The following is a 24,295-nucleotide window of genomic DNA, read 5'->3' as shown; positions in this document are numbered from 1 at the left end:
AAATGCTGTTTTACAGAATTAGGAAATTATAAATTTCTACGGTTTGAAGCCACAACGTTTGTGATAATTTGTCAGACCACCAGTAGGAAATTAACACATCCACGCAGCTTAAGAATGATTGATTCCGGATTCAATGACATTCTCTAAAATTAGAGTAGATAAATATTTAAATTTAAATGTGTAGATGCACGGAAATTCTCCCTAAATATTGCAGACTCCCATAGTTTTCAAATGTCTCTAGTTTTAACGGCAGCAACTTCCCATTCCTTCTTTGCTAGTGTTCAAAAGGTCTGGATTTATCAGCAATAACTCTTCTTCTTTGAGTAACACTTCCTCCACTCACTACAGTTGTATTACGTCTGATTATAATTCTTCTTCAAAAAGTTCGCATATGTTGCATGTAGAGGAGTGATGGAAAATTTTAATTCGTAACGTCCATGAAAGCCTTATGAGTTGTAAAGCCTTCTCCAAGGCGAGTTTTTACCACAATTCTTGCATTTGTTTTCACAAAAGTGTCCATCGAATGGTTTATTTTAGTAATTTATTATGTAGTGACATGCTCATTTTATAAAGACACAGTGGGTGTGAGAACCAAAGTTGATTTACATGGCAGAACATGCCAACCAATGTCTTCTGACTCTTTCAAAGATGTCTAGAGAGAATTCAGACACTTCGCATCGAATACATTTCTCACCACTTTTATTAAGGACCTTAACATAGATTATCTCCTCTCTCCAGCACTAGGCTCCATATCTCATCTCCTTCCTTGGTGCCTTCTTTGTTCGGCTTTCCTTAAGTGTACGAATCAGCCAAAAGAGAAAGCCTTGGTTGGCCTAGGAAAGGAAATCCCACATCCCTACGACTGTCAGCTGACCTCAAATTCAATTCACTTCTGTATTCTGGAATAAATACTTTCCCTGCCTGGAAGAAATGATGCTGATAAACCTGAGACTGGCAATCAATCCCTTGAAAGCAAGAAGGGTATCTTCTATGATTACCAAAGTGCCAATGGAGAGAGGAAGTGCACCACCCAAATGCTTTCCAATGTAAAGGAGTAATGGCCCTTTAAATCAATGGAGGCCGAGGGCCATGCATCATGAAAAGTTTTCAATTTTCTGGATTTTTACCAACAGAACTTAAAAGTTACACACGTCGTGGAATACTTAAAAGCTGAAACTAAGGTATTCCCAGAGACAAGTGAAGGAAACAGTAGCCACATAGAAGGCTTAAGGCAACAGGAAACAAGTTGTCAAAAATTGTAAGGTTGGAGAACAGGCAAGGTGGAATTCAGCGTGAGAACGAATGGGGGAAGGGGGGGAGGGAAGAAGGGGGGGGTGGGACACAAGGGTGGAAATGATTCTGGGAGCATAGAAGCCAGAGAGGGTGGACGGGGTGGTGGCATTGCTGTTGCCAGAGTTAGGGCAACTCCTAGGGTTTAAGGAAAAGGGAACTTTCTTTTCACATCTCCCTCGCTGTCTCCAAAACCTTTAAGACCCAACTGCAAATTACATATATGCAAATTTCCAGGCCCCATATCATGTAGGGTAGGAAAAGTGTAGAGAAATTCTGAAGTGAAGGACATGCTTTACCAAGCACGGAGGAACAGGTCATGTTTCTACTTTCAAGAGTATCTAAGAAAACTCAGTGACAAAACTGGGGGTACGTGCTATTAGAGAAATCCTTAACGTGACAACTCTTTAGATGAGAATTGAAGTGGCTCTGAAAAGAGCCTTTGGGGTTGGTTAACAAGAAGCTTACTCGGCGAGTCTACTTGGAGCTGGTGTACTTGGTGACGGCCTTGGTGCCCTCGGACACGGCGTGCTTGGCCAGCTCCCCGGGCAGCAGCAGGCGCACGGCCGTCTGGATCTCCCGGGACGTGATGGTCGAGCGCTTGTTGTAATGCGCCAGGCGCGACGCCTCGCCCGCGATGCGCTCGAAGATGTCGTTGACGAACGAGTTCATGATGCCCATGGCCTTGGACGAGATGCCGGTGTCGGGGTGCACCTGCTTCAGCACCTTGTACACGTACACCGAGTAGCTCTCCTTGCGGCTGCGCTTGCGCTTCTTGCCGTCCTTCTTCTGCGCCTTGGTCACCGCCTTCTTCGAGCCCTTCTTCGGGGCCGGGGCGGACTTCGCGGGCTCTGGCATCTCAACTGCTAACAACTCAGTACACGGATTAAAAAAAACAAACCCTAAAATGTCTGTCTTTAAGCAGAGTCTCCTCTTTTATAGGGCATCTATGCAAATAAGGTATGCAGAAATACCCCGATCTGATTTGATAATGTCTTTGGTGACGTGAATATGTAAACTTGATTGTGTCATATCTTCCTTCTTATTGGTTGGATAGCGAACGGTGATCTTTTTAACCAATCCCAGCTCGCGTTTTACACTTCCATCCACCAGTATAACTGGCATCTTTTTGCTGCTTCCAGGACATTTCTTTTTCGCCTTTCCTGCGGACTTTCTCTCGCGGATACCACTCGCTATGTCTGGACGCGGGAAGCAGGGCGGCAAGGCTCGCGCCAAGGCCAAGACGCGCTCGTCGCGGGCCGGGCTGCAGTTCCCGGTGGGCCGCGTGCACCGCCTGCTCCGCAAGGGCAACTACGCCGAGCGGGTGGGGGCCGGCGCGCCGGTGTACCTGGCGGCCGTGCTGGAGTACCTGACGGCCGAGATCCTGGAGCTGGCGGGCAACGCGGCCCGCGACAACAAGAAGACGCGCATCATCCCGCGCCACCTGCAGCTGGCCATCCGCAACGACGAGGAGCTCAACAAGCTGCTGGGCCGCGTCACCATCGCGCAGGGCGGCGTCCTGCCCAACATCCAGGCCGTGCTGCTGCCCAAGAAGACCGAGAGCCACCACAAGGCCAAGGGCAAGTGAAACGTTTACGGAATCTGCCTGCTCTCCCAATCCCGAAAATCAAAGGCTCTTTTAAGAGCCACCCATCTTTTCTGGGAAGTGCTGAAATACTACAGAACTCCTGAGACGTTTTGTTTCCTTACTTGCTAACCTTAAGGTAGCCTATTTCGAAGTTTCCTATTGTAAAAACTGGACAACTCCTCCCGGTACTCCCACACAATGGTCAGATGAGTTTAAGATGTTACACCTCTGATGCCTGGAGGTTTATGCAACATTACATAAAATGCTCCCGCCAATTGCAAATGCACAAGCCATTCGCAGTAAACCAAGTGGCAATTCTGAGGTCGTAACTTCGGGGTGTAGGTTACGTATATAACAACGATAGTCATCGAGAGCATTGTCTGTATGTTGAGATTGTTTAAAAGCGCAGTGTATACACATGTACGTAATTATATACACACTCTGGTCAAAGTTGCGGCCACAAAGTCAAACACGCATGAAAGAAATGAGAGAACAAAGGAGACATACCTGACCAATCACATATCAGGGCGGGCTTTTCGAATTCTGGGGCGGCCTGAATTCCCGCTGCAAAAAGTTGTGCGTTTCCGTCTTTTCACACAAAAAGGAAATGAAGTCCGCTGAAACACACGAAAGGAAACCTCGGTTTTATGAACTCAATTTAAAGTGCATTAAGAAGAAATATAAACTGGAATAACTTTTGATTCTATATTCAAATCTTACTGGAAATCCAATCATTTCTCGAACGGCACCCTGAGAACCAATTAGATCACAGCGCGGGACCTGCGAACCACACTGATCTCTCCTATAAATAGGGTCAGAAACGGCTCCTCGCTACTCTCCGGTTTCCTTTTCTGTGTCATTGTCATGGCTCGCACCAAGCAGACGGCGCGCAAGTCGACGGGCGGCAAGGCCCCGCGCAAGCAGCTGGCCACCAAGGCGGCCCGCAAGAGCGCGCCGGCCACCGGCGGCGTCAAGAAGCCGCACCGCTACCGGCCCGGCACGGTGGCCCTGCGCGAGATCCGCCGCTACCAGAAGTCCACCGAGCTGCTGATCCGCAAGCTGCCGTTCCAGCGGCTGGTGCGCGAGATCGCGCAGGACTTCAAGACCGACCTGCGCTTCCAGAGCTCGGCCGTGATGGCGCTGCAGGAGGCGTGCGAGGCCTACCTGGTGGGGCTCTTCGAGGACACCAACCTGTGCGCCATCCACGCCAAGCGCGTCACCATCATGCCCAAGGACATCCAGCTGGCGCGCCGCATCCGCGGCGAGAGGGCGTAATTCCCCAAGGCTGTCCCCTCCGGACTTTGAAAAAGGCTCTTTTCAGAGCCCCCTACTTTGTCAAAAACTGTTGTAACGCTTTCTTTCCGATTGCTCCCTTGGTGAAAGTAAGTTTCTCTTTTTCAAGAATACTCTGAAACTGTATTAGATGGATCCGCCAGTTTTTATAACAAAGAATCGGCTTTGGATTCATAGTAATTCTGTGTAATGTGTAACATTCCGTTACTTAGTCTTTCAAACTGCAGTTGTTTGATAAGGGCAGAGAATGGCTTATAGGTATTAAAGATCAAAAGGGATACTATTGTTGGGATTTCCTTCTTTACATGCAGCCTTTTATATCCTTTTGGAGTTGAAAGAAAAGAGCAACGTTTACGATTTCCATCCTCAGAGTCAAAGTCTAGGTGAATCAAGTGAAATGCGTTATTTCTTTTTAATGGATCTCCAGCCCACTGGATCGGCCCCAGTAGACTAAAAAGTAAATACAAACATGATTCCTTTTGAGGTGGAGAAATTGGTCTTCATGCCACTACATTATATGTTCTCGAAGTGTCGAGTTCAAAATAATAAGCTGTCTCATTGTGAATTATTCTGATATATAACCATCAGTAAGGGAACATCAGGAAGATGAACCTAGTTCAAAGCAATATAGGACATTATCAAGATCAGCAATAGTTCAAGAAAGTGAAGGAAACTAGGACAGTCTCCCCACAATATTCCTCTTTGACATAAAAATTGGGGGCTAAAGGCAGTTAAGCAGCAATGACAGAAAAAGTGTTGTGGGCCCTTCCCCTTTTCCGCCTTAAGACAGGATATAAATTCTATACTGGAGACTCTTAAAAGCCCAGAGAGGGACCAGAGGAAGCCGCAGACAAACCTTACTGTTAGCTTCCTCCCATATACCTACCTTGCCATGGTTTTCGGTCCTTCAAGGCCTAAAACTGCCTTCCCTTGTCCAGTCATTTCTCCACACATTCTTTGTTGAAGATGCTGTGTAAGCTGCAGTGCTAAGGTACCTCTTCCAAGGGTTCTTCCCTGGGTTTCTCCCATGTGTATGCGAAATAAACACGTTAATAAACTTCTCATTGTTTTTATCCTGCTAATCGGTGTTTTGTAAAACGGGCCCCAGCCAAGAACCAAGATGGATAGAGGAAAAACTCACCTCCCTTACAAAAGAATGAGGACTGGAATAAAACCAAAAGAGCAAATTTAGATCCAGAAAGTGTTATTATTCTACAGCACAATTACAACCTTTAGATGATCTTTTCTAATGACATAATTTTCATCTCCAACCGACAAAAATCACTGAAATTATCAACATCCTACAAGTTACCTAAACTCATAGATTTTTCACAGATACTGGACCCTAATAAGCAGTCTAACAGAAGCACATACCCTTGAAATAAATTTAAAAAACAAAAACACTGGCAGGCCTTTTAAACTACGCTCATATGAGACAATGTAAAGAAATGCAGTCTATCCCTTTACCTTAATTAGATATTTGGATATTTCTTAATAGGTTTCAGATCTGTTCTGGTCTGTGACCAGAGTCTTTCCCTTGTCCTCAGTGACCTCATGCCTGATGATGAATGTGCTTCTCATTTGCGCTTTCCACCTCCCTGCTTACCAAGGATTTACCATGACACTGAGGGACTAGTGTTGAATCTCCCAGGCCTAAAGAAGTAGAAAGTACCAGCAGCTCTGTGACACCCTGTTTATCTCCAAGTCAGAGCCGCATGACATCACTTGTTTAACTTGTTTCACAAATGTGAAATTGTGATTCAAAAAATATACAATAAACATGTGACACAGAGAGTACTTAAATCATCAATGACTGAAAAGGGTAAAATGCTCTGAAAGGTTCAAAGAATATTGAAGAAATTCGGGTATTTATAAACAACTTAACACAGAAATATTGGAATAGGATTATTGAATGAGGTTAAAACAAAACTAATAATGGCCAAGAAGCCATAAATCGTTGGAGTTAGAGCTGTTCCACCAGACAGAAAATACTTACAGCTCTACCAAATAAACCCCTGCTGAATTTGATACATTCAATCGATAGTAAATAGTGAGATGATCAAAGTCCATGGTCCTGCAATTCTTGTGTAGTCTTTAACCTTTTAGGATACTAAACATCATGGCCCATCCTTTTGTTCCCTATTTCCAAGCGTCAGATAAAGTGTCGCATACTGTGAATCCTTACTGGAAAGAAATAAAAACATAGGACCTGCAAGATAAATTTCTATGAAACTGCATGAGGTGACTCCTTGACATTGTACTCATTAATCAAATACACAGTAGACACTGTAACCTTTTATTGTTTCTAGACTCCAAACTGATTCACCTGATTTTCTTATCTGTCTCTCTTGGTCTTAGGTTCCAGAAACAGTAAACCATTCTCGGGCCTTCGTTTTCATGAGATGCTTTTACATTTCCACAGTGATTAATTTGCTTCTTAAAAAAAAAAAAAAAAAAAAAAAAAAAAAAAAAAAAAAGATACCAGATTCTACATTCTCTTGTACAGAAGCTTAAGCTCTTTTGAACTATAATTGCATTAGCAAACACTTTTGGATGTTCTCTCTCTCAAAAAAGTATACTTTTGGAAAAAAAAATATTAGCATAGAACTTCAGGAAGTCTCCATCAGCCCGCCCTTAAAGAATTCTAAGGTTGACAATTTTTCGAGTTACCCCTCTTTTCTTGCTTTGATGGGTTATGTTTTCTTTGGCAAGCCTGTGTTCGCTCCCTAACATGATTTTATTTTTTTTATTTTTTTACAATGCTTCATTTGAGTTTGGGGCCAGTCTCTGGGCAACTGTATTTCTTAGAAACGTAGATGGCCCTTGAACAAGGTTAGGGGTGCTGACCCCTTGCATAGTTGAAAATCTGGATAAAACTTTTGATTCCCCAGAACTTAATGACTAACAGCCTACAGCTGACCAGTAGTCTTACGGATAACATGAACAGTTGATAAACGCATACTTTGTATATTGTATTAGATATTGTATTCTTATAATAAGGTAAGCTAGAGAAAAGAAAATGCTATTAAGAAAATAGTATTTGCAAGCACATGGATGGAACTAGAGAGCATTATGCTCAAAGAAATTAGTCAGAGAAAGACAGGTCTCATACGACTTCACGCATATGAGGAGCTTAAAATACAAAACAGATGAGCATAAGGGAAGGGAAGCAAAAATAATATAAAAACAGGGAAGAGGACAAAATATAAGAAACTCTTAAATATACAGAACAAACAGAGGATTGCTGGAGGGGTTGTGGAGGGGGGTTGGCTACATGGGTAAAGGGCATCAAGGAAAACACTTGTTGGAATGAGCACTGGGTGTGTTACACAGAGGGGCTGAATCACTGAAATCTACTGAAATCATTGTTGCACTGTATGCTAACCAACTTGGGTGTAAATTTCAAAATAAAATTAAATAAATAAATAATAAATACAATTATTCCTATAAAAAAAGAAAGAAAATCATAAGGAAGAGATAATACATTTGCAGTGCTTTATTGTGTTTACTGAAAAACAGTGTGCATATAAGTGGATCCATGCAGTTCAAACCCCTGTTATTCAAGAGTCAACCTTACATTGAATTTCCACCATATTTCAAAGCGCATGATGGCAAGCAAGGTTGGGTGAAAAATCAAGAAGCAGAGGGGGCAAGGAAGAATCCTGGAGCAGCGCTGCCTATAGAAAATAATGCAAGCCACGTACGTTATCTTAAATTTTCCACTAACCACATTTTAAAAAGTGGAAAGATGCAATCATTTCAATAATATATTCTATGTAATCCTAAATCTCCAGATATATTTGTTTCAATCAATGTAAAAACCTGAATAACGCAATATTTCGATTCCTTTTTTTCATCCTAAATCCTCTAAACTGGGTGTATATTTCATTCAATCTGCTACTAAATTTTGATTGGAAATAACTTGATTTGCATTTCAATACCATAAACTTTACTGTTGGCAAATTGAGTTCACATGTCCACGTTGTTCAAACACACGCCAAATTTTCCAATAACTGAACAGAGTAATACCTCTTCAATTTAAATTATTTAATATTAAAAATTCAGTCCCTCACAGCATTAGACACATTCCGAATGCTCAAAAGAGGGTCCAGAGCACTTTATCAGACAATGCTTTCTTAAAAGGAATTGTGTTTGGGGTGTGAAGGTGGTGATGGAAGCTGGTTGTTAAATGGGAAAGTATATAAATTTAAATGTAGCCATGTAAGGGTAGCACTGACCTCGAAAAGCAAAGATTTGCCCATACATAGATATAGAGGTAATTAGGAAGAAAAACAAAAACAAAAACAAAACCTGAACATAAATCCAGATTACAAAATACCAGATTGAGGGATTTAAGAATATGGAGGGGCGACTGACTGGGTGGCTCAGTCAGTTCAGAGACTGACTTCGGCTCAGATCACGATCACAGGGCCCATGAGTTCCAGCCCCGCATTGCACTCTGTGCTGACAGCTGGGAGCTTAGAGCCTGCTTGGGATTCTGTCTCCCCCTCGCTCTGCCCACCCCTGCTCAGGATCTGCGTCTCTCTGTCTCTCAAAAAAAAAAAAAAAAAAAAAAAAAAAAGTTAAAAAAAATTAAGAATATCGAGAAGGAAGGCAAGCCCTGGGGCAGGAAGACAGAATTTTCTCAGGCAAAGTGGCCGTCCCTGTGTCTCACACTGGACCTGACATTTACCCTTTGACGGCCAAACCATCTTTGTGATTAACATTTCCATCCTGCGGAGGAAGAACCTACAGTGAAAATGGGAGAACACAAGCCACAAAGCAGGACGTGGGCCTCAGAAGGTGAAGTGCAGGGAGTGCAGGCCGCAAGCCAGGGGACAGGCCTCCCCATGAAAAGCCCCCACCCGTCACACTCGTGTTCGTGTCAGGCTGCGGACTGCAGTTCTTTTCTCGCTCCCTAAGAGCATCCTCCCAACGTCACTACTTGACCTCGATGTAAAGTGGATAAAACTGCTTGAATGGGAGGACAGAAGGGAAACACTCCAATACATTTCAGACATGCGACTAGAATTCAAACCAATGCCGAATTTCGACTGCGACTTGCCCGAGGTGTGCAAGGGTCCTCACAGTTCAGCCCGGAGAAGCAGATGTTAGCTTGACAGCTGCCATTATTTCGGTCCCTTGATTGGCCTGAGACGTTTCCTTACAGGCCCTTAAACAGAGCCTTCTTGCGTCTCCCCGGCTACGCGCGGCCTCGCGCACTTGTGGGCGGGGATAAACTCGCTGCCCCGCCCCCGGCCCCTCCGGCCCTGTTCTCAATAAGGTCCGCCACAGGGTTATAAATGAGGATTTCGTCGCTGTGTAACCTGACTTCGCTGCTAGGTTTTACTGACCGGAGGACATGTCTGGTCGCGGCAAAGGCGGGAAGGGCCTGGGCAAGGGGGGCGCCAAGCGCCACCGCAAGGTGCTGCGCGACAACATCCAGGGCATCACCAAGCCCGCCATCCGGCGGCTGGCCCGGCGCGGCGGCGTCAAGCGCATCTCCGGCCTCATCTACGAGGAGACCCGCGGGGTGCTCAAGGTGTTCCTGGAGAACGTGATCCGGGACGCCGTCACCTACACGGAGCACGCCAAGCGCAAGACGGTCACGGCCATGGACGTGGTGTACGCGCTCAAGCGCCAGGGCCGCACCCTCTACGGCTTCGGGGGCTAAGACTTTGCGTACGAGAAGTGAATTCTTTGCCAACCCTAAAGGCCCTTTTCAGGGCCACCTATCCATGCACTAGAAGGAGCTAGCGACGCTGTTTATTTCCTTTTCGTGGGAACTGAGGTTACTGAATGTATTTTGCGATCTGAGTTCCATGACTTCCGTATAATTTAACCATGTTTACTCCTTGTCCGGGGGCATTAAACATCAAGGCAGCCTTTAAGGTTTATGTTCACGGGCTGTGTCTACGGGTTTTTCTATTTTTGAGACGTGCCCACACTTTAAGTTGCAATCCATTTATAGACATGTCCCAAACATGAGATTGTACACCATTAGCCTACTCTGTTCAAGGAAAAGCAAAGTGAGAATGCCCAGCTACTACGTGGTAACTAGGGGGAAGGGTTTGATGTGAGAAGCTTTGACCGAGCTGTAGAGTGCGGCCACCTATAAGCAAGCCTCCTAGGTGGCACGTGGGGACTTTTTCGCGCCTTTTCTCCCTCATATTTGGATTATGTAAAATGATTGCCAATAAAATGTGTATTTAAGCCACAATGATTTGGGGGTTTGTCTTAACCTTGTCACATCTATTCCCTGATATTCTATAATAAAAGCAGCAATGTTAAGTCCTCTCACAAACCCGCTGGTGCCTCCTTTAAAGCCAGAAAGGGAGCTACACAGACACCTAGCCCCGTGCTAGGGCTCAACCACCTGCAGTGTTTTCTGATGTGTCCACACTTACAGAGGAAAGGGGGAGGAGGTCTCCGAAATAACCAGGCAAATTGTCTTCTCTGTCTTCACTTCAAGAGAAAGTCATTGGCAGTAGCCTAATTAAAAGCACTTCAAGGTGTTTGTAGCCTTTGTCTTTACCTCTTAGCATCAATTCCTGCCTCCAGGCAAATTGAACTAGAGTAATGAAGGGACAGGGGAAAGGAGGAAAACCGCTATGTTAGTGAACTTTCTTTGGGTTCTTAGCCTTGATTTTTCTTGATGGGTCCTGTGATGGACTCGTAGGGTGTCCGCCAGGATTCCCCCTCCTAGTGCTCACCCTTGTGATCTAGCCCCCTTGGGTGTGGACATGACTTGTGACTTATTTCCAACCCACAGAGTACTACAAAGGTGACTGGATGTAATTTTTCTGTATATGATTATTGTTAACTGACGTGTATGTTGTGTAATATCTATCCTCCTTGACTTTAGCATGCTGGCTTTGACGGACCAAGTATCCATGGCAGCATGCACAAGCGCCAAGAAACCAGGGGCTCTTTAGAAAGTGAGGGAGGCCTAAAACCAAAAGCCTACAACCATTCAAGCCAACAGCCAGCAAGAAAGAAAATGAATTCCTCAGCCCTACAAGCACAAAGAAACAAATTGAGTTAAGCAGTGAGTTTGGAAGATGATATTTCCCCACGCAAGCATCCAAGAGACCTCTATCCGAGGTAACATCGCAATAGCGTCCTGATCTAGGACTCACCTAAACTCTGCCCAGACCCACAGAAACTCACATTGTACATGTGTATTGTTTTAAGATAGTAAATTCAAATGATTTTTTGTGCAGCAACAGCTAATACGGTTAGCTAACACACTTAGCGTCTTCAATCAGTGTTCCATCTAAGATAACATAACATGAACTGAAACTGCAATCATTATCTAATGGAAGACATACATTTTAAAAAGGAAAAAAAGTGGGGGGGGGGGAACAAACCTATAATGGAAATATTCCCTTTGACAACTGTGTATCTCACGTATATCTGTGAGATACACAGACAACTGTGTATCACACGTATCTCCAACATAAGTATACATAGGTCATGCCTTGCAGGCTTCCCTAATACCAAGCCTATAAACAATGACGTGCTCAACAGCAATGCATCTAACTCATTTTACTTTCAGCAGCACAAAAACAAACCGTCTACTTTTCCATAATTAACACATGAAACCCCATGATTTTCATCCATATCTTCTGTGATCCCTGCATACCTAGATCTTTTCTTATTTTTGTTTCATTTTAGTTTTTCTCTGTCTAAATGAATACAGAACGGTACAGCAAAGGCAAGAAAAGAAAAACCATGTAAAAGTGGATCAAAATTAGGGTTTAGGAAAATGACTCAACAGGCTGTGCAGTTGATTACATCAATAACATACAGGCAAAATAAAATGGATGATAAATTCATTTTAATGTACATTTGAAGAATTGTCGAAACGGTCTACAACAGATGCTATGATTAAATTCTGCAGTTCAGTAATACCCATGCCTAATTTAGATCTATTATGGGATGAATGACATTCAGAGTTTGGTGTCCTGTGCAAAATAATTTCTCATTGCACGAGTTGGCCTTTGTGAAATACATATAATTATGTTGTTATAATGTGGGCATTGTAATGAAAACAAATAACCAAAGTACATGTACTTAAGTACAGACAACTGTAAGTTACAGACACCCAGTGTGAAATTATTTTAAAGTCTAATGATTGAACAAAGAACCAAGTAAAAATTTAAAGAAATCACACAAAAACTATTCTTTCAGGGCTTTAGCCAAGTTCCTACTATACATATTTCACATAATCTACGTGGCTCTAAAGATTAACATAAGTTCCAATACACACCTCATACTATAACAGTTCTCACATCTTATGGAAACAGGTCTGTAAAAAGACAAAACATGCTTTTAAAGCCAGTTGAGGAACCTTGCTATTACAACTCTTTATATGCAAAAGTGAGTGGCTCTGAAAAGAGCCTTTGGGGTTGGGTAAGAGGGCGCTTACTTGGCGAGTCTACTTGGAGCTGGTGTACTTGGTGACGGCCTTGGTGCCCTCGGACACGGCGTGCTTGGCCAGCTCCCCGGGCAGCAGCAGGCGCACGGCCGTCTGGATCTCCCGGGACGTGATGGTCGAGCGCTTGTTGTAATGCGCCAGGCGCGACGCCTCGCCCGCGATGCGCTCGAAGATGTCGTTGACGAACGAGTTCATGATGCCCATGGCCTTGGACGAGATGCCGGTGTCGGGGTGCACCTGCTTCAGCACCTTGTACACGTACACCGAGTAGCTCTCCTTGCGGCTGCGCTTGCGCTTCTTGCCGTCCTTCTTCTGCGCCTTGGTCACCGCCTTCTTGGAGCCCTTCTTCGGGGCCGGGGCGGACTTCGCTGGCTCAGGCATGATAAACAACACCAAAAGCAGAAAAGTTGTGACCAACAAGGAAAAGAGTGAGGGGGGGGGGAGTATCCCGAGTATTTATATCACGTATATGCAAATGAGGGTCCAAAAGTCTGAATTTTGATTGGACCAAAACTGACCAATAGATTAATAGCATGTAAAAGCAGCGTTGCAAACGTGCTTTTTTATTGGACTAAAAAACTAACTCTTCCAGAGAATCCAATAGGTTAATTTACAATACCGCCTTATTGCTCAAAGTGCATTCACCAAAAATCAAACAAAAAAGAAAAAAGAAAACCTCTCAATAAAACCTTATTTTAAGTTATGAAAGTAGAAACTTTCGAACTGGCACGCGAAAACGAGGGAAGGAAATTCTATTGTATAGCCCAGTAGAGTCCTAACTACTGCTCCTTTGGGTTTGTCATAAATTATCCAGGACACCTCGGGTCTCTTCTGACAAGAGTCATGATATGCTAGACTATTATCATTAAGGTATGTTGCAAAAGACTCTCGATCACCGCCATCTTTTTCAAGTTTCAGCATTGCAAACGTTTTCCTCAATGCTCACCCATTAGACCCCGACTGACATTTTAAATCCATTAAAACCAAACATCAGAGTCCAATCACCAGTTTGAGTCAAATACGGTATTAAAAAGAACGAGGGGCTCCAAAACATTGGAATTTTAACGTGCGAATCCGGAAATACAAAATTCCTTATGTGTTAACATTATGTCCTAGACCATACTGGAGTGAACTAGATATTTGCTGTAAATATAATGAAGTGGAACTCATGAGATATTATACAGTGGGATTTTCAAATAGGACAGGAAATACCTTCCGGATGAAAACGAGATAACTATGCAGAAAATGGCGGATTTTTTAAAGAGAAATTCTCAAGTACTGTCTTGTTTCAAGAACACCGTACTTTGTATAGACAAACAGAAGAAAAATTCAACAGAATTATTTACGAGAATTATGGAGTTTGTCGGTCCTATTTGTTGTGTGCCAAGCATCACAAGGGAAACAAATAGCTTAGTGATTTTTTTTCCCCCAAAGGGGCCGGGAACAAGTCGGTTAATTGAAATTAACCAATCAGAAACTAGCACGGAACAGATTAAACCAATGCTAAATCTCAGGGAGCACTTCCGGAATGGAGCTCCAGTTGCCTCACCGGGATTGCCCACAATCCAATCAGAGTGATTCTGCCCCTGTATAAATGCAGGGGCGAGCTGTTACCCTGGTTTCCTGACTTTGCAGTTAGGCTATGGCTCGCACGAAGCAGACGGCGCGCAAGTCGACGGGCGGCAAGGCCCCGCGCAAGCAGCTGGCCACCAAGGCGGCCCGCAAGAGCGCGCCGGCCACCGGCGGCGTCAAGAAGCCGCACCGCTACCGGCCCGGCACGGTGGCCCTGCGCGAGATCCGCCGCTACCAGAAGTCCACCGAGCTGCTGATCCGCAAGCTGCCGTTCCAGCGGCTGGTGCGCGAGATCGCGCAGGACTTCAAGACCGACCTGCGCTTCCAGAGCTCGGCCGTGATGGCGCTGCAGGAGGCGTGCGAGGCCTACCTGGTGGGGCTCTTCGAGGACACCAACCTGTGCGCCATCCACGCCAAGCGCGTCACCATCATGCCCAAGGACATCCAGCTGGCGCGCCGCATCCGCGGGGAGCGGGCGTAAACTTGATTTCCTGATTCTGTGCCAACTTTGAACCCAAAGGCTCTTTTCAGAGCCAACCACTTTGATCTATAACAGATGCCGTGACACTTAAACAAGTTCCGTTGCTAACCGAGCTCAAACTTGTAGCAGGCCTGGAAGACATTTAGGGCTGTCTTAAATTAAGGTCTCAAGCCTTTGGTCTCCTGAAGTTTTCCTAGTGTGTTTAGTTACATGGTTTTACTTTCAAACCCGTATTTCTCCATATGTTGCATAGGTCTGACAGGTTTCGCTCTGGCTCTCGGATTTATGGGTTTTATTCTAAACTTCGAGTATGGTCTGTTGCACGTTTTTGGTATCGTGACCGTTCCCTTGCCTCTTCCATCCTACAGGCTCTTTGACTTTTGCAACGTTACTTGGCGCTGTTCGAGGCGTGGCCCGTTGTGTCTTTGGGGGCCTGGGCTGAGCCTTCAAGGCTTCTGGTTATCTGTCTCTCCCAGGGTTCACCGTGTTGAACTTATAGAATCCCAAGGCCCCAGAACCCTTGGTCGGCATTTAGCTGAGCAGAATTTGGGGACCCAACTCACTAGCAACCGCCAGACCTTTATGAAAGGTGATCAAAGATCTCCCCCTAAGCCTCTTAAGGGGAGCCAAGGTTTGGGTTATTAGCTGGAGCACAAAAAAGTAAGAGGGTAGCGTTTCCTGAGAACTTCTTGCCGTCTATCCTTCCCGGTGTATCTACCAGACTAAACAACCAAGAGCGGTTTGGGTGGGTCTCAGAAAGTACCTCTGGAAATGAAGAACGCAGGAATGAGGATCCTTTCAACTGACGCTTTTGACGCAGGAATGAAGATCCTTTTTAACTGACGCTTTTTCTTTTTTTAAGGTTTTAAGGAATTTCTACACCTAAATTGGGGCTCGAATTTACAACGCAAAAATCGAGTTGCATGGTCTATTGACTGAGCCTTTAACTGCCATTCAAAAAGGCACTTTGGTTTTCCTAAATTCTCTATCTTACTCTCGACTTAAATCTTATGAGACTACCTCATATTTATCCGTAAAACATGGCAATCCTTTGGAAGCTGGAGAGTTTTCTTAAATTATTCTGTTCAATGCCTGTAAGAAAATGGTTTGATGCTATTATTAAACAGATGTTCCTTTTCCATGAAAATAACAGGTTTCTCAATTTCTAAACCGGTAACTGAATAGAAGGGAAATCAGGAATTCTGTTCTAAAACCATTCAGGGAGTTATTTGGAAATGTAGAAGGATGTTTACTAATTGGGATGCACATACTACTTGGAAGGATTTCATCTCTCATGTATTTAAACGCTTCGGCAAATTTGAGTTTGAGACAGGAAAAGGTATCCTTAACTATAGAATTGAGAAGCTTCTATAAAAAAAAAACAACAAAAACTTTTAATGGACTGTTTCACCTCAAGGGTCACTAAGGAAAGGGACTACTGGGGTGGTATACTTAACATTGACAAAGCTATACATAAAGTGCACAGGCAAGTCAGCCATCGTAAAAAGTCCTAGAGGTTTTATAGAAGAAATTTTTGTTCTTGCAACTCTTTCAGACATTGAGACTTGGGGATTTGGGAATAGGGAACTCTGGATCCATATGGAAAAGAGCTTAGCTATCCATAGCTAAAATCAGTGGAGTGTTTTATATGTGTAATGTTGGATAAAGGCATTCATATTAGAGTGTGGTTTCCTGCTTCCTTTGAAATTCTAGCACAGTGAGTTTTTTAATCTGTGTTCTGTCTCACCGGATGTTGGTCATCAGGATATGAGGACCCAGTGGGCACAGAAAACATCTTTTTAGGTCATTAAATCCACCAGAATATGTAGAATGGTCCTTCGCCTGAACAAACCCTCAGAAAACTTCCTAGTTAAATTGGAATTTAAAAAAATTATTGCACAAACAGATTACTGTTTACTACAGTCCTGACTATAGAAATAAAACATTAGGGGCACCTGGGTGGCTCAGTCGGTTAACTGAAGGCGGTGTCCAACTTCGGCTCCAGTCATGATCGCTCGGTCCATGAGTTCAAAGCCCCACATTACGCTGCGTGCCAACAGCTCAGAGCCTGGAGTCTGCTTTGGATTCTGTGTCTCCCTCTCTGCCCCTCCCCTGCTCGCACTCTGTCTCTCTCAAAAATAAATAAACACTTTTTTTAAAAAATGGTAGAGTTTGTTTAATTTTCATATACAATTTTCCTAAGTAGAAATAAATTTATTGAGTGGTTACAATGGGCCAGAAGTCAGGTATAAGGTTCCACAATGTAAGAAAAAATAGTAGTACTTGATATCAAATTGCTTTTAATGAATTTTTATTTTATTGGAGAAAGATCACAAATTATGACTCAGGTCACATTTCATATGTACCTACTGGTAATTAAGTCGTATATGCATTTCGGGTTTATCTGGTTGCCTGAAACTACATCACTTTTTTCCACTGTATAATCTCCGAATGACCAGGAACTTTCTCTTACGGAAATGATAGCTAAAATCAAGACAATTCAGAAATTTTATTTCATTTTGCATACACTTCCTACCGCAACTGGCAGCAGAGGGATATTGATTTTTTATATCTGGAGATTTTTTTGTCATGAAAGCATTATAAATAGTTTTGGTTTTCTTTTTGTTGTAGTAACCCCAACACCTTCGGCAGCATAGCACGAGTCAGAAAGTAAGGGAGGTAATACCTAAGTCAAGCCATGGGGAAGAGGGGCATAAAAGGGGCAGAGAGATTTATTACTCTTGGCTTCCTTCATAGAAAGACAGAAAATAAAATTACTAATTCTGCTTAATATCTGGGGATAATCCCACCTATTGGACAGCATTAAAAACTCAGTCAATTAAAATGAGATATCGCCTCACACTTGGCAGAATGGCGAAAATCAAAAACACCAGAATCAACAGGTGCTGGCTAGGATGTGGAGAAAAAGGAGCCCTCACGCACTGTTGGTGGGAATGCAGATTAGCGCAGCCACTGTGGAAAACAGTACGGAGGTTCCTCAAAAGGTTAAAAATAGAAGTCCCTTAAGGCCCAATAATCACATTACTGGGTATTTATCCAAAAGATTTTTTAAAAAACACTAATTCAAAGGGGTATAGGCATTCCTTTGTTTATCGCAGCATTATTTACAATAGCCAAACTATGAAAGCAGCCCATGGATAGATGAATGAATAAAGTAGATGTGGTATATAGACAATGGAATATTATTCAGCCACAAAAACAGAAGGAAATCTTGCCATTTGGCAACAACTTGCATGGAGCTAGAGAGTATTATGCTAAGCGAAATAAGTCAGAGAAAGACAAACACCATATGATTTCACTCCCATGTGGAATTTAAGAAACAAAACATGAACAAAAGGGAAAAAAGAAAGAAAGACCAACCAAGAAGCAGACTCTTAACTATAGAGAACCAACTGGTGGTTACCAGAGGCGGGGGGTAATGGGTTAAATCGAGAATGAGGATTAAAAAGAACACTTATGGGGAAAAAAAAAACAACAAAAAACCTTTAGTCAATTAAAAACACAAACCTTAGACTAGTGGAAAACCATGACTGAGGCCCTGAGGTGTAGTTTAATGAGAGAAAAGAATAGAAGCATTATAAATTTGCCATGGATAATAATGGCACCCAATTGTTAAATGTCATCAAAGCACGTTATCAGAGGCTAGACGTGTTAATTAGGGGAATTTATTCAAGGAGATGGAACTTGAAATGGAATTGGGAAAACTCTCCCAGGCAGAGAGGAGAGAATGGCAGGTGAAGAAAGTTGTTTTAAAAAAAGAAAAAGAAAAGAACAAATGAGAAGGCACTGAAAAGAACATTTGAGTTGTTATTAGTGCTAGTTAATGCAAGCAGAAAGTATTATTATGAAAAAAAATTAGACTGCAAAGTTCCCACCTGAACCTAAGGCAATGGGAAGCCAGTCACCCTATGCATAAGACAGATCACAGAATGACCAGACTTGCAGAGTTCAGGGCTGGAGAATTAGGAGCCTGGGTGGGAAACAGTAGAATCATCCCAAGCCGGAGAAGATACAGAGAGCATGTGAGAAAGGCGGAAAGATCACTTACCGAGACTCTAAATAAACATCAACCTGATTTAGTGACTGAGTGACAGGAACAATTGGGGCCTCAATACAGTGACAGGAATTCAGTGTGCTGCCTCCCGTTATAAGAAGTCAGGCAATTACTAAGCAGAAGGAGAAAGTGGTTACTTCAGACTGGTCCTGAAAATTGTATTTATATTGATTGATTGATTGATTGATTGATTGACTGGTTGTGTGCTTCTGAGAGAACTACTCACAGGGGCTCCTGTCTGATGTTTGCCATCCGTAAGTGTCAATCTCTCAGGTTTTTCTAAACCTGGACTTTTGCAACAATAACGGACAGACCATCTTGGTTCACCAAGAGAGCATCAGAAACCCAAGCATGAGCATTTCAAGAGACCCTCAAGGGAGACCGTCCCAGGGACGTGGTCAGTGGTGAAACACGGTGACTGGGAATGAGCTTCCTGTTCCCTCGTTCTCTGGGTGCAGAACACTAAGACAGCGGTGGTCTTCCTTACCCAGGACGTTAGCTGTAACAAAAATTGGGGAAGATGGGAAAAGATTTAAATAAGTTCTGATGCCTGTGAAAACCCTGTCCTGTCCCAGGGAAAGGAATCCGAATACGAATATACAGAAACCATAGAAAAACTAGGACCTTGATTAAATCATACTTAGCTGTGTCTGAGGCATTCCAAAGGGCTTGTGAAGTAGTTAAGTCACAACGGGCCTGAAACAGAATTACAATAACTCTACTACCTTCTGGACGAGGCTGAAAATGAAACCAAGAACTCCACTCCCTTTGTAGCTGATACAATACATGGGGCACACGACGAAGTAGAAACAAAGAAACTTGTACTTGAGACCCAGGTCCACCGTTCAGTGACAAGCCAATTCTGGGCAGATCATCCTTCCAAGCCACAATTTTCTTTTTCTTTTCTTTCTTTTTTTAATTTATTCTTCAGAGAGATCGAGAGCGAGAGCGAGAGCGAGAGAGAGAGAGAGAGAGAGAGAGAGAGAATCGCAAGCAGACTCCGCACTGTCAGCACGGAGCCCAGCCCAGGACTCGACCTAACCTGAGCTGAAACAACAGCTGAACGCTTAACCAACTGAGCCACCCAGGCACCCTCAAGCCACAATTTTTTTTTAACTGTGAAACCAGCATTTTAACTATACCTAATGCCAAAGCCTCAAAGGGAGGTGGTGACAGAGCGCCCTGTAAACTGTAAGGAACTGCAGAGACACTCGTAGTCATTTTGACCACTCACTGAATGCCCCGTGCTGGCCTCATTCTCTGATCCCACCTGGCTCTGCATCAGAAGTGAGCTCTCTCATCCTGCGTTCGAGAAAGCGCACGGGTCTCTTGCCACTTCTCTTTTCCGATCCATACAACCTCTTGTCTTCAAAAAGATTCTTTTGAGTCAATATGTCACATTCCCCCATTTATCCAGATCTCATCCTCAAACAAGTCACTGTCATAAAGAGTTTGGGGGGCTCTTTCTGGAAAGAAGAAATTATGAGCTGCAGCTGTGATTCGGAAAAGTTGAACCCCTGCTCAGAACAGCTAGGAAGAGGGCCGCCTGGGTGGCTCAGTCGGTTGAGCATCCAACTTCGACTCAGGTCATGATCTCACAGTCATTGAGTTCCAGCCCTGCGCTGGGCTCTGTGCTAACAGCTCATTGTCTGGAGCCTGCTACAGATTCTGTGTCTCCCTCTCTCTCTGCCCCTCCCCCACTCACGCTGTTTCTCTTTCAAAAAGTAAATAAACATTTAAAAAAAAAAAAAAAAGAACAGCTAGAAAGATACTCTCGGATACATCCCCCAGGCCTGTTTTAACAAAGTTTGAAAATAATAAATGTTAATAAGCTATGAAGCCGTAAGCGCAGGGGAGGAAGGCTGCAAATCAAGAAACAAAGTCAAAAGGGACTTGAACCTTGAGTAATCTGTGCCCACTGGAGATGTGATCAGCAGTATCGGAGTTCTTTCCTGCTATGGACTCTACGGACGGTCTGAGGAAATCTAGACACCTTCTCCATACTTAAAGCATACTGGATAAGAAAGCGGCATTAAAATGCAGTTATCAAAGTGTATTTCTTTTAAGGATGTGTATGCAATGTGTTTCATCAGGGACACATCAAATAACAAGGGGCACCAGGTGTAATGATGAATGTCAGTGCCAAGAGCTCAGAGTGCAAACTTCATTTCAAAACACCTTCAGTACTTGAAACTGATAAGAAAACATCTGTGGTTGTCATTACTGGAAAAGCCACAGGCACTAGCAAAATGCATTGTGATTAGTTGCCTACACACATAATTGAGGGAAATGACAAATTGCATGTACTCTTTGAGAAAATAAAGATGTTTCCCCACCCACCATTACAGCCCCATAATGATCAGATTTTTGCCAAGATTTCCCAGTAAAATTAAGTGGACTTCCTTGAAATTAAATAAGTAAATAAATAAACAAACAAACCCACCTCGGCCCTGGTGGAAGATCAACCCATGTAGAATCCAAATATTTTGCTCTGGTCACCGCAACTCCAACTCCGGGAACTTTCTAACAAACCACGCAGACTCCCAGAGATTTTTCTTTTATTGCGTTTCACCCTTTCTATTCTTTCATTATTCGGCATAAATATTCAAGCCAACCATGCCTCCCTGGGACCTCTCAGCAATCCAGGGGAAGGAAATCTGGCAGAGAGGATGAATAACAAACCACCAGAGAAGACTTTTACCCTTTTGAATGTTCCTTAGCCTCGGGGTGCTAAATAATTATTCAGCTTTAGAGGAGAATAGCGTGAATAGTGCCCCAAAGGAGGCCTCAAACTAACCAAGGGGGAAAAAACAAAAAAAAAAAAAAACAAAAAAAAACAAAAAAGCAAGATTTTCTACTGCTCCACAACATATACAAGCTTTAATGTCAACCTCTAACTGGCGCAGTATTTTTCTACCACTGGGGGCACAGCAAGTCAAGAGTACCTTCTGATTGGCTAACTCAGAACAACATCTGCAAACCAATGGGAAAGAAACATTAGGAAACATCCAGTGACTGTAATAGCCCCTTCTTCAGACCGGCGTTTTACACAACAGACCCTTCTCTAAACACGTGGGGGCGCGGGAAACTGGGCAAGGCTCGCGCCAAGGCCAAGACGCGCTCGTCGCGGGCCGGGCTGCAGTTCCCGGTGGGCCGCGTGCACCGCCTGCTCCGCAAGGGCAACTACGCCGAGCGGGTGGGGGCCGGCGCGCCGGTGTACCTGGCGGCCGTGCTGGAGTACCTGACGGCCGAGATCCTGGAGCTGGCGGGCAACGCGGCCCGCGACAACAAGAAGACGCGCATCATCCCGCGCCACCTGCAGCTGGCCATCCGCAATGACGAGGAGCTCAACAAGCTGCTGGGCCGCGTCACCATCGCGCAGGGCGGCGTCCTGCCCAACTGCTGCCCAAGAAGACCGAGAGCCACCACAAAGCTAAGGGCAAGTGAGGAGTTACTCACTCACGGTCCCTGCCCCAAACAGTCAAAGGTTCTTCTCAGAGACACCAAACTTCTCCTCGAGAACTGTAGCCCTAGTGACAAGAGCTTACAGATTAGAATTGCAGGGAGAGGCGGCAGGTCCCTCCAGAGCCACTGAATTCGAAAGCCGCGGACCAATCACCTGCTCCGGCGGGAGTATTTGAACAAGAGAGGAGGAAGGAAACTAAAAAGGCTGACGACGGAGGAGTGTTGAGACGAAACAGAAAAAAGTACCTTAAAGATACCAGTTAAGCTCTTCCACTTGAAATAGTTGGGTGGCTCTGAAAAGAGCCTTTGAGAACTCGGAGGCAGGACATACCGCTACAACCTTCACTTCTTCTTAGGCGCAGCTTTCTTTGCCTTTGTCGCCTTAGGCTTGGCAGCTTTGGGCTTGGCCGCCTTGGGCTTCGGGGCCTTGGCCTTGGCGGGGCTCTTGGCCGCCTTCTTCGGTTTGGCCGCTTTCACCTTCTTCGGGCTCTTGGCCACTTTTTTGCCCGCAGCCGCCGCCGCCGCGGGCTTCTTCGCCTTCTTCGGGGTCTTCTTGGCGCTCTTCTTGGGGGTGCCGGCCCCCGTCGCCTTCTTGGCTTTCTTGGCCGCCCCGGCAGCCTTCTTGGGCTTGGCCGCGCCCGCCTTCTTGGCTTTGGGCTTGGCCTCCCCGGACGCCGCCTTCTTGTTGAGCTTGAACGAGCCCGAGGCGCCGGTGCCCTTGGTCTGCACCAGGGTGCCCTTGCTCACCAGGCTCTTGAGGCCCAGCTTGATGCGGCTGTTGTTCTTCTCCACGTCGTAGCCGGCGGCCGCCAGCGCCTTCTTGAGCGCGGCCAGGGACACGCCGCTGCGCTCCTTGGAGGCGGCCACGGCCTTGGTGATGAGCTCGGACACCGGCGGCCCGGACGCCTTGCGCTTCCCGGCGGCAGCGCCGCTCTTCTTCGCCTTCTTCTTCACAGGTGCCTTCTCTGCGGGTGCGGGCGCCACAGGAGCGACTGGCGCGGTCTCCGACATCCTTCCGCGTTGCCAACTAAGACAAAAAGTAAACTCAAACTGTCAGGGCGGCGCGTCTCGGAGGCCGGCGGCGGGGGGTTTATATAGCGAGTGGCTGAGTGATGATTGGTTGCCTGCGCCGTGCGCCGCGCCGCTCAGAAGGGCTCCTCCGCTCTGCAGTGTGGCTGTGTTTCTTTCCCCTTAAAAAAGAAGAAAAACGTAAGAAATCTGGGCATGAAATAATTAGAGATTTGGGGGAAACGGATCCGAGAGTGTTCAGGCTTCATCCCTGCCTTATTTGCTATCCCTAGTTTCAAAACCAGTACCCTGAAACTTTCCCGATTCCCCCAACTCTCTTTAAAACTTCGGCCAAATTGAGACAACTTTCAGATTTTCCTTAAAAATACTATTTCTCTCTGTTCCCATTGCACGTCTGTCTTCCAGGGCATGGATCTGCACATTCTCTTCTTTGCAAATTTATATAAGTAAGCTCATTTTTATTCGAATATACAAGGAAAAACGCTTTTTTCTCGGGAGCAGTAGCACAACTCTCCCGCAGTTGTTTGCACTAAGCCCTGGGAATTGGCAAAGGGATAGAAAATTCTACGTACACGATGGATAACTATTTTTTTTTAATAGAATCTTTTTTAAGTCTTTGAATGACCAGTGTGTAAACTGGATTTGATCCCCGTATTGGGGGGATTTAAACATTTCAGGAAGGATGGGGGGCGAGGTGGCTCCGTGGGTTTTCCAGATAAACAGTTCTTAATAGCAGCTTTCCTAAAATACTGTATAATAGGTTTTTCAGACCTAGGATCGGCATTATAGATCAACTGCAAAGAGGAAAAGAGAATCATGAAACAATAGAATGGCGGGTCTACATCATATGAGTTGAAGAATAGAAAGTTACGTGTTTATATCCCATCCGTCTCCTTGAAACTAAATTACTTAATGACAGACAGCCTAAGATTTTTGAACTCCAATATTTAACATAGAATTTTGTACAGGTTTCCTGTATTTCAAAATGAAATTTAAAGTGCAAATGTTATTTGACTCTTTTTCAACATTGCAAGTAGGGACACAAGATTAGAAAGAAAAAAA

At 44.5% G+C, this 24,295-nt stretch overlaps 6 protein-coding genes and 1 pseudogene across 7 annotated transcripts; 5 read left to right on the top strand and 2 right to left on the bottom strand.

Annotated features, from left to right (window-relative positions):
* Positions 1-1,718: 1,718 nt before the first annotated feature.
* LOC101090262 (histone H2B type 1-C/E/F/G/I) lies at positions 1,719-13,213 on the bottom strand. Of its 2 annotated transcripts, XM_045058515.1 has the most exons (2): positions 12,954-13,213; positions 1,719-2,109 (listed from the first exon to the last, which is right to left on the bottom strand). In XM_045058515.1, exons 1-2 carry the CDS (start codon positions 12,990-12,992, stop codon positions 1,768-1,770), a joined length of 381 nt encoding a protein of 126 aa, XP_044914450.1. In that variant the 5' UTR covers positions 12,993-13,213; the 3' UTR covers positions 1,719-1,767. The 2 variants fall into 2 exon arrangements, with proteins under 2 accessions (XP_044914450.1, XP_006931454.1); XM_006931392.5 differs by lacking the exon at positions 12,954-13,213 and having other exon boundaries at positions 1,719-2,188.
* On the top strand, positions 2,432-22,186 carry LOC123385655 (annotated as a pseudogene).
* Positions 2,458-3,313, top strand: LOC105260540 (histone H2A type 1-E). Its single transcript, XM_011282078.3, has one exon. It carries the CDS (start codon positions 2,486-2,488, stop codon positions 2,876-2,878), a length of 393 nt encoding a protein of 130 aa, XP_011280380.1. The 5' UTR covers positions 2,458-2,485; the 3' UTR covers positions 2,879-3,313.
* On the top strand, positions 3,725-5,253 carry LOC105260541 (histone H3.1). The gene has a single exon (XM_019831695.2). The coding sequence runs from the start codon at positions 3,743-3,745 to the stop codon at positions 4,151-4,153; it is 411 nt and encodes a 136-aa protein (XP_019687254.1). The 5' UTR covers positions 3,725-3,742; the 3' UTR covers positions 4,154-5,253.
* LOC101089767 (histone H4) lies at positions 9,509-9,906 on the top strand. Its single transcript, XM_006931391.3, has one exon. It carries the CDS (start codon positions 9,534-9,536, stop codon positions 9,843-9,845), a length of 312 nt encoding a protein of 103 aa, XP_006931453.1. The 5' UTR covers positions 9,509-9,533; the 3' UTR covers positions 9,846-9,906.
* Positions 14,233-16,084, top strand: LOC101089514 (histone H3.1). The gene has a single exon (XM_006931390.4). The coding sequence runs from the start codon at positions 14,254-14,256 to the stop codon at positions 14,662-14,664; it is 411 nt and encodes a 136-aa protein (XP_006931452.1). The 5' UTR covers positions 14,233-14,253; the 3' UTR covers positions 14,665-16,084.
* LOC101089263 (histone H1.3) lies at positions 21,281-23,287 on the bottom strand. The gene has a single exon (XM_003985709.6). The coding sequence runs from the start codon at positions 23,213-23,215 to the stop codon at positions 22,547-22,549; it is 669 nt and encodes a 222-aa protein (XP_003985758.2). The 5' UTR covers positions 23,216-23,287; the 3' UTR covers positions 21,281-22,546.
* Positions 23,288-24,295: the final 1,008 nt, after the last annotated feature.

Source organism: Felis catus, chromosome B2 (assembly GCF_018350175.1).
Source record: "Felis catus isolate Fca126 chromosome B2, F.catus_Fca126_mat1.0, whole genome shotgun sequence".
NCBI lineage: Eukaryota > Metazoa > Chordata > Mammalia > Carnivora > Felidae > Felis > Felis catus.
This window is presented reverse-complemented; position numbering and strand designations above follow the sequence as displayed.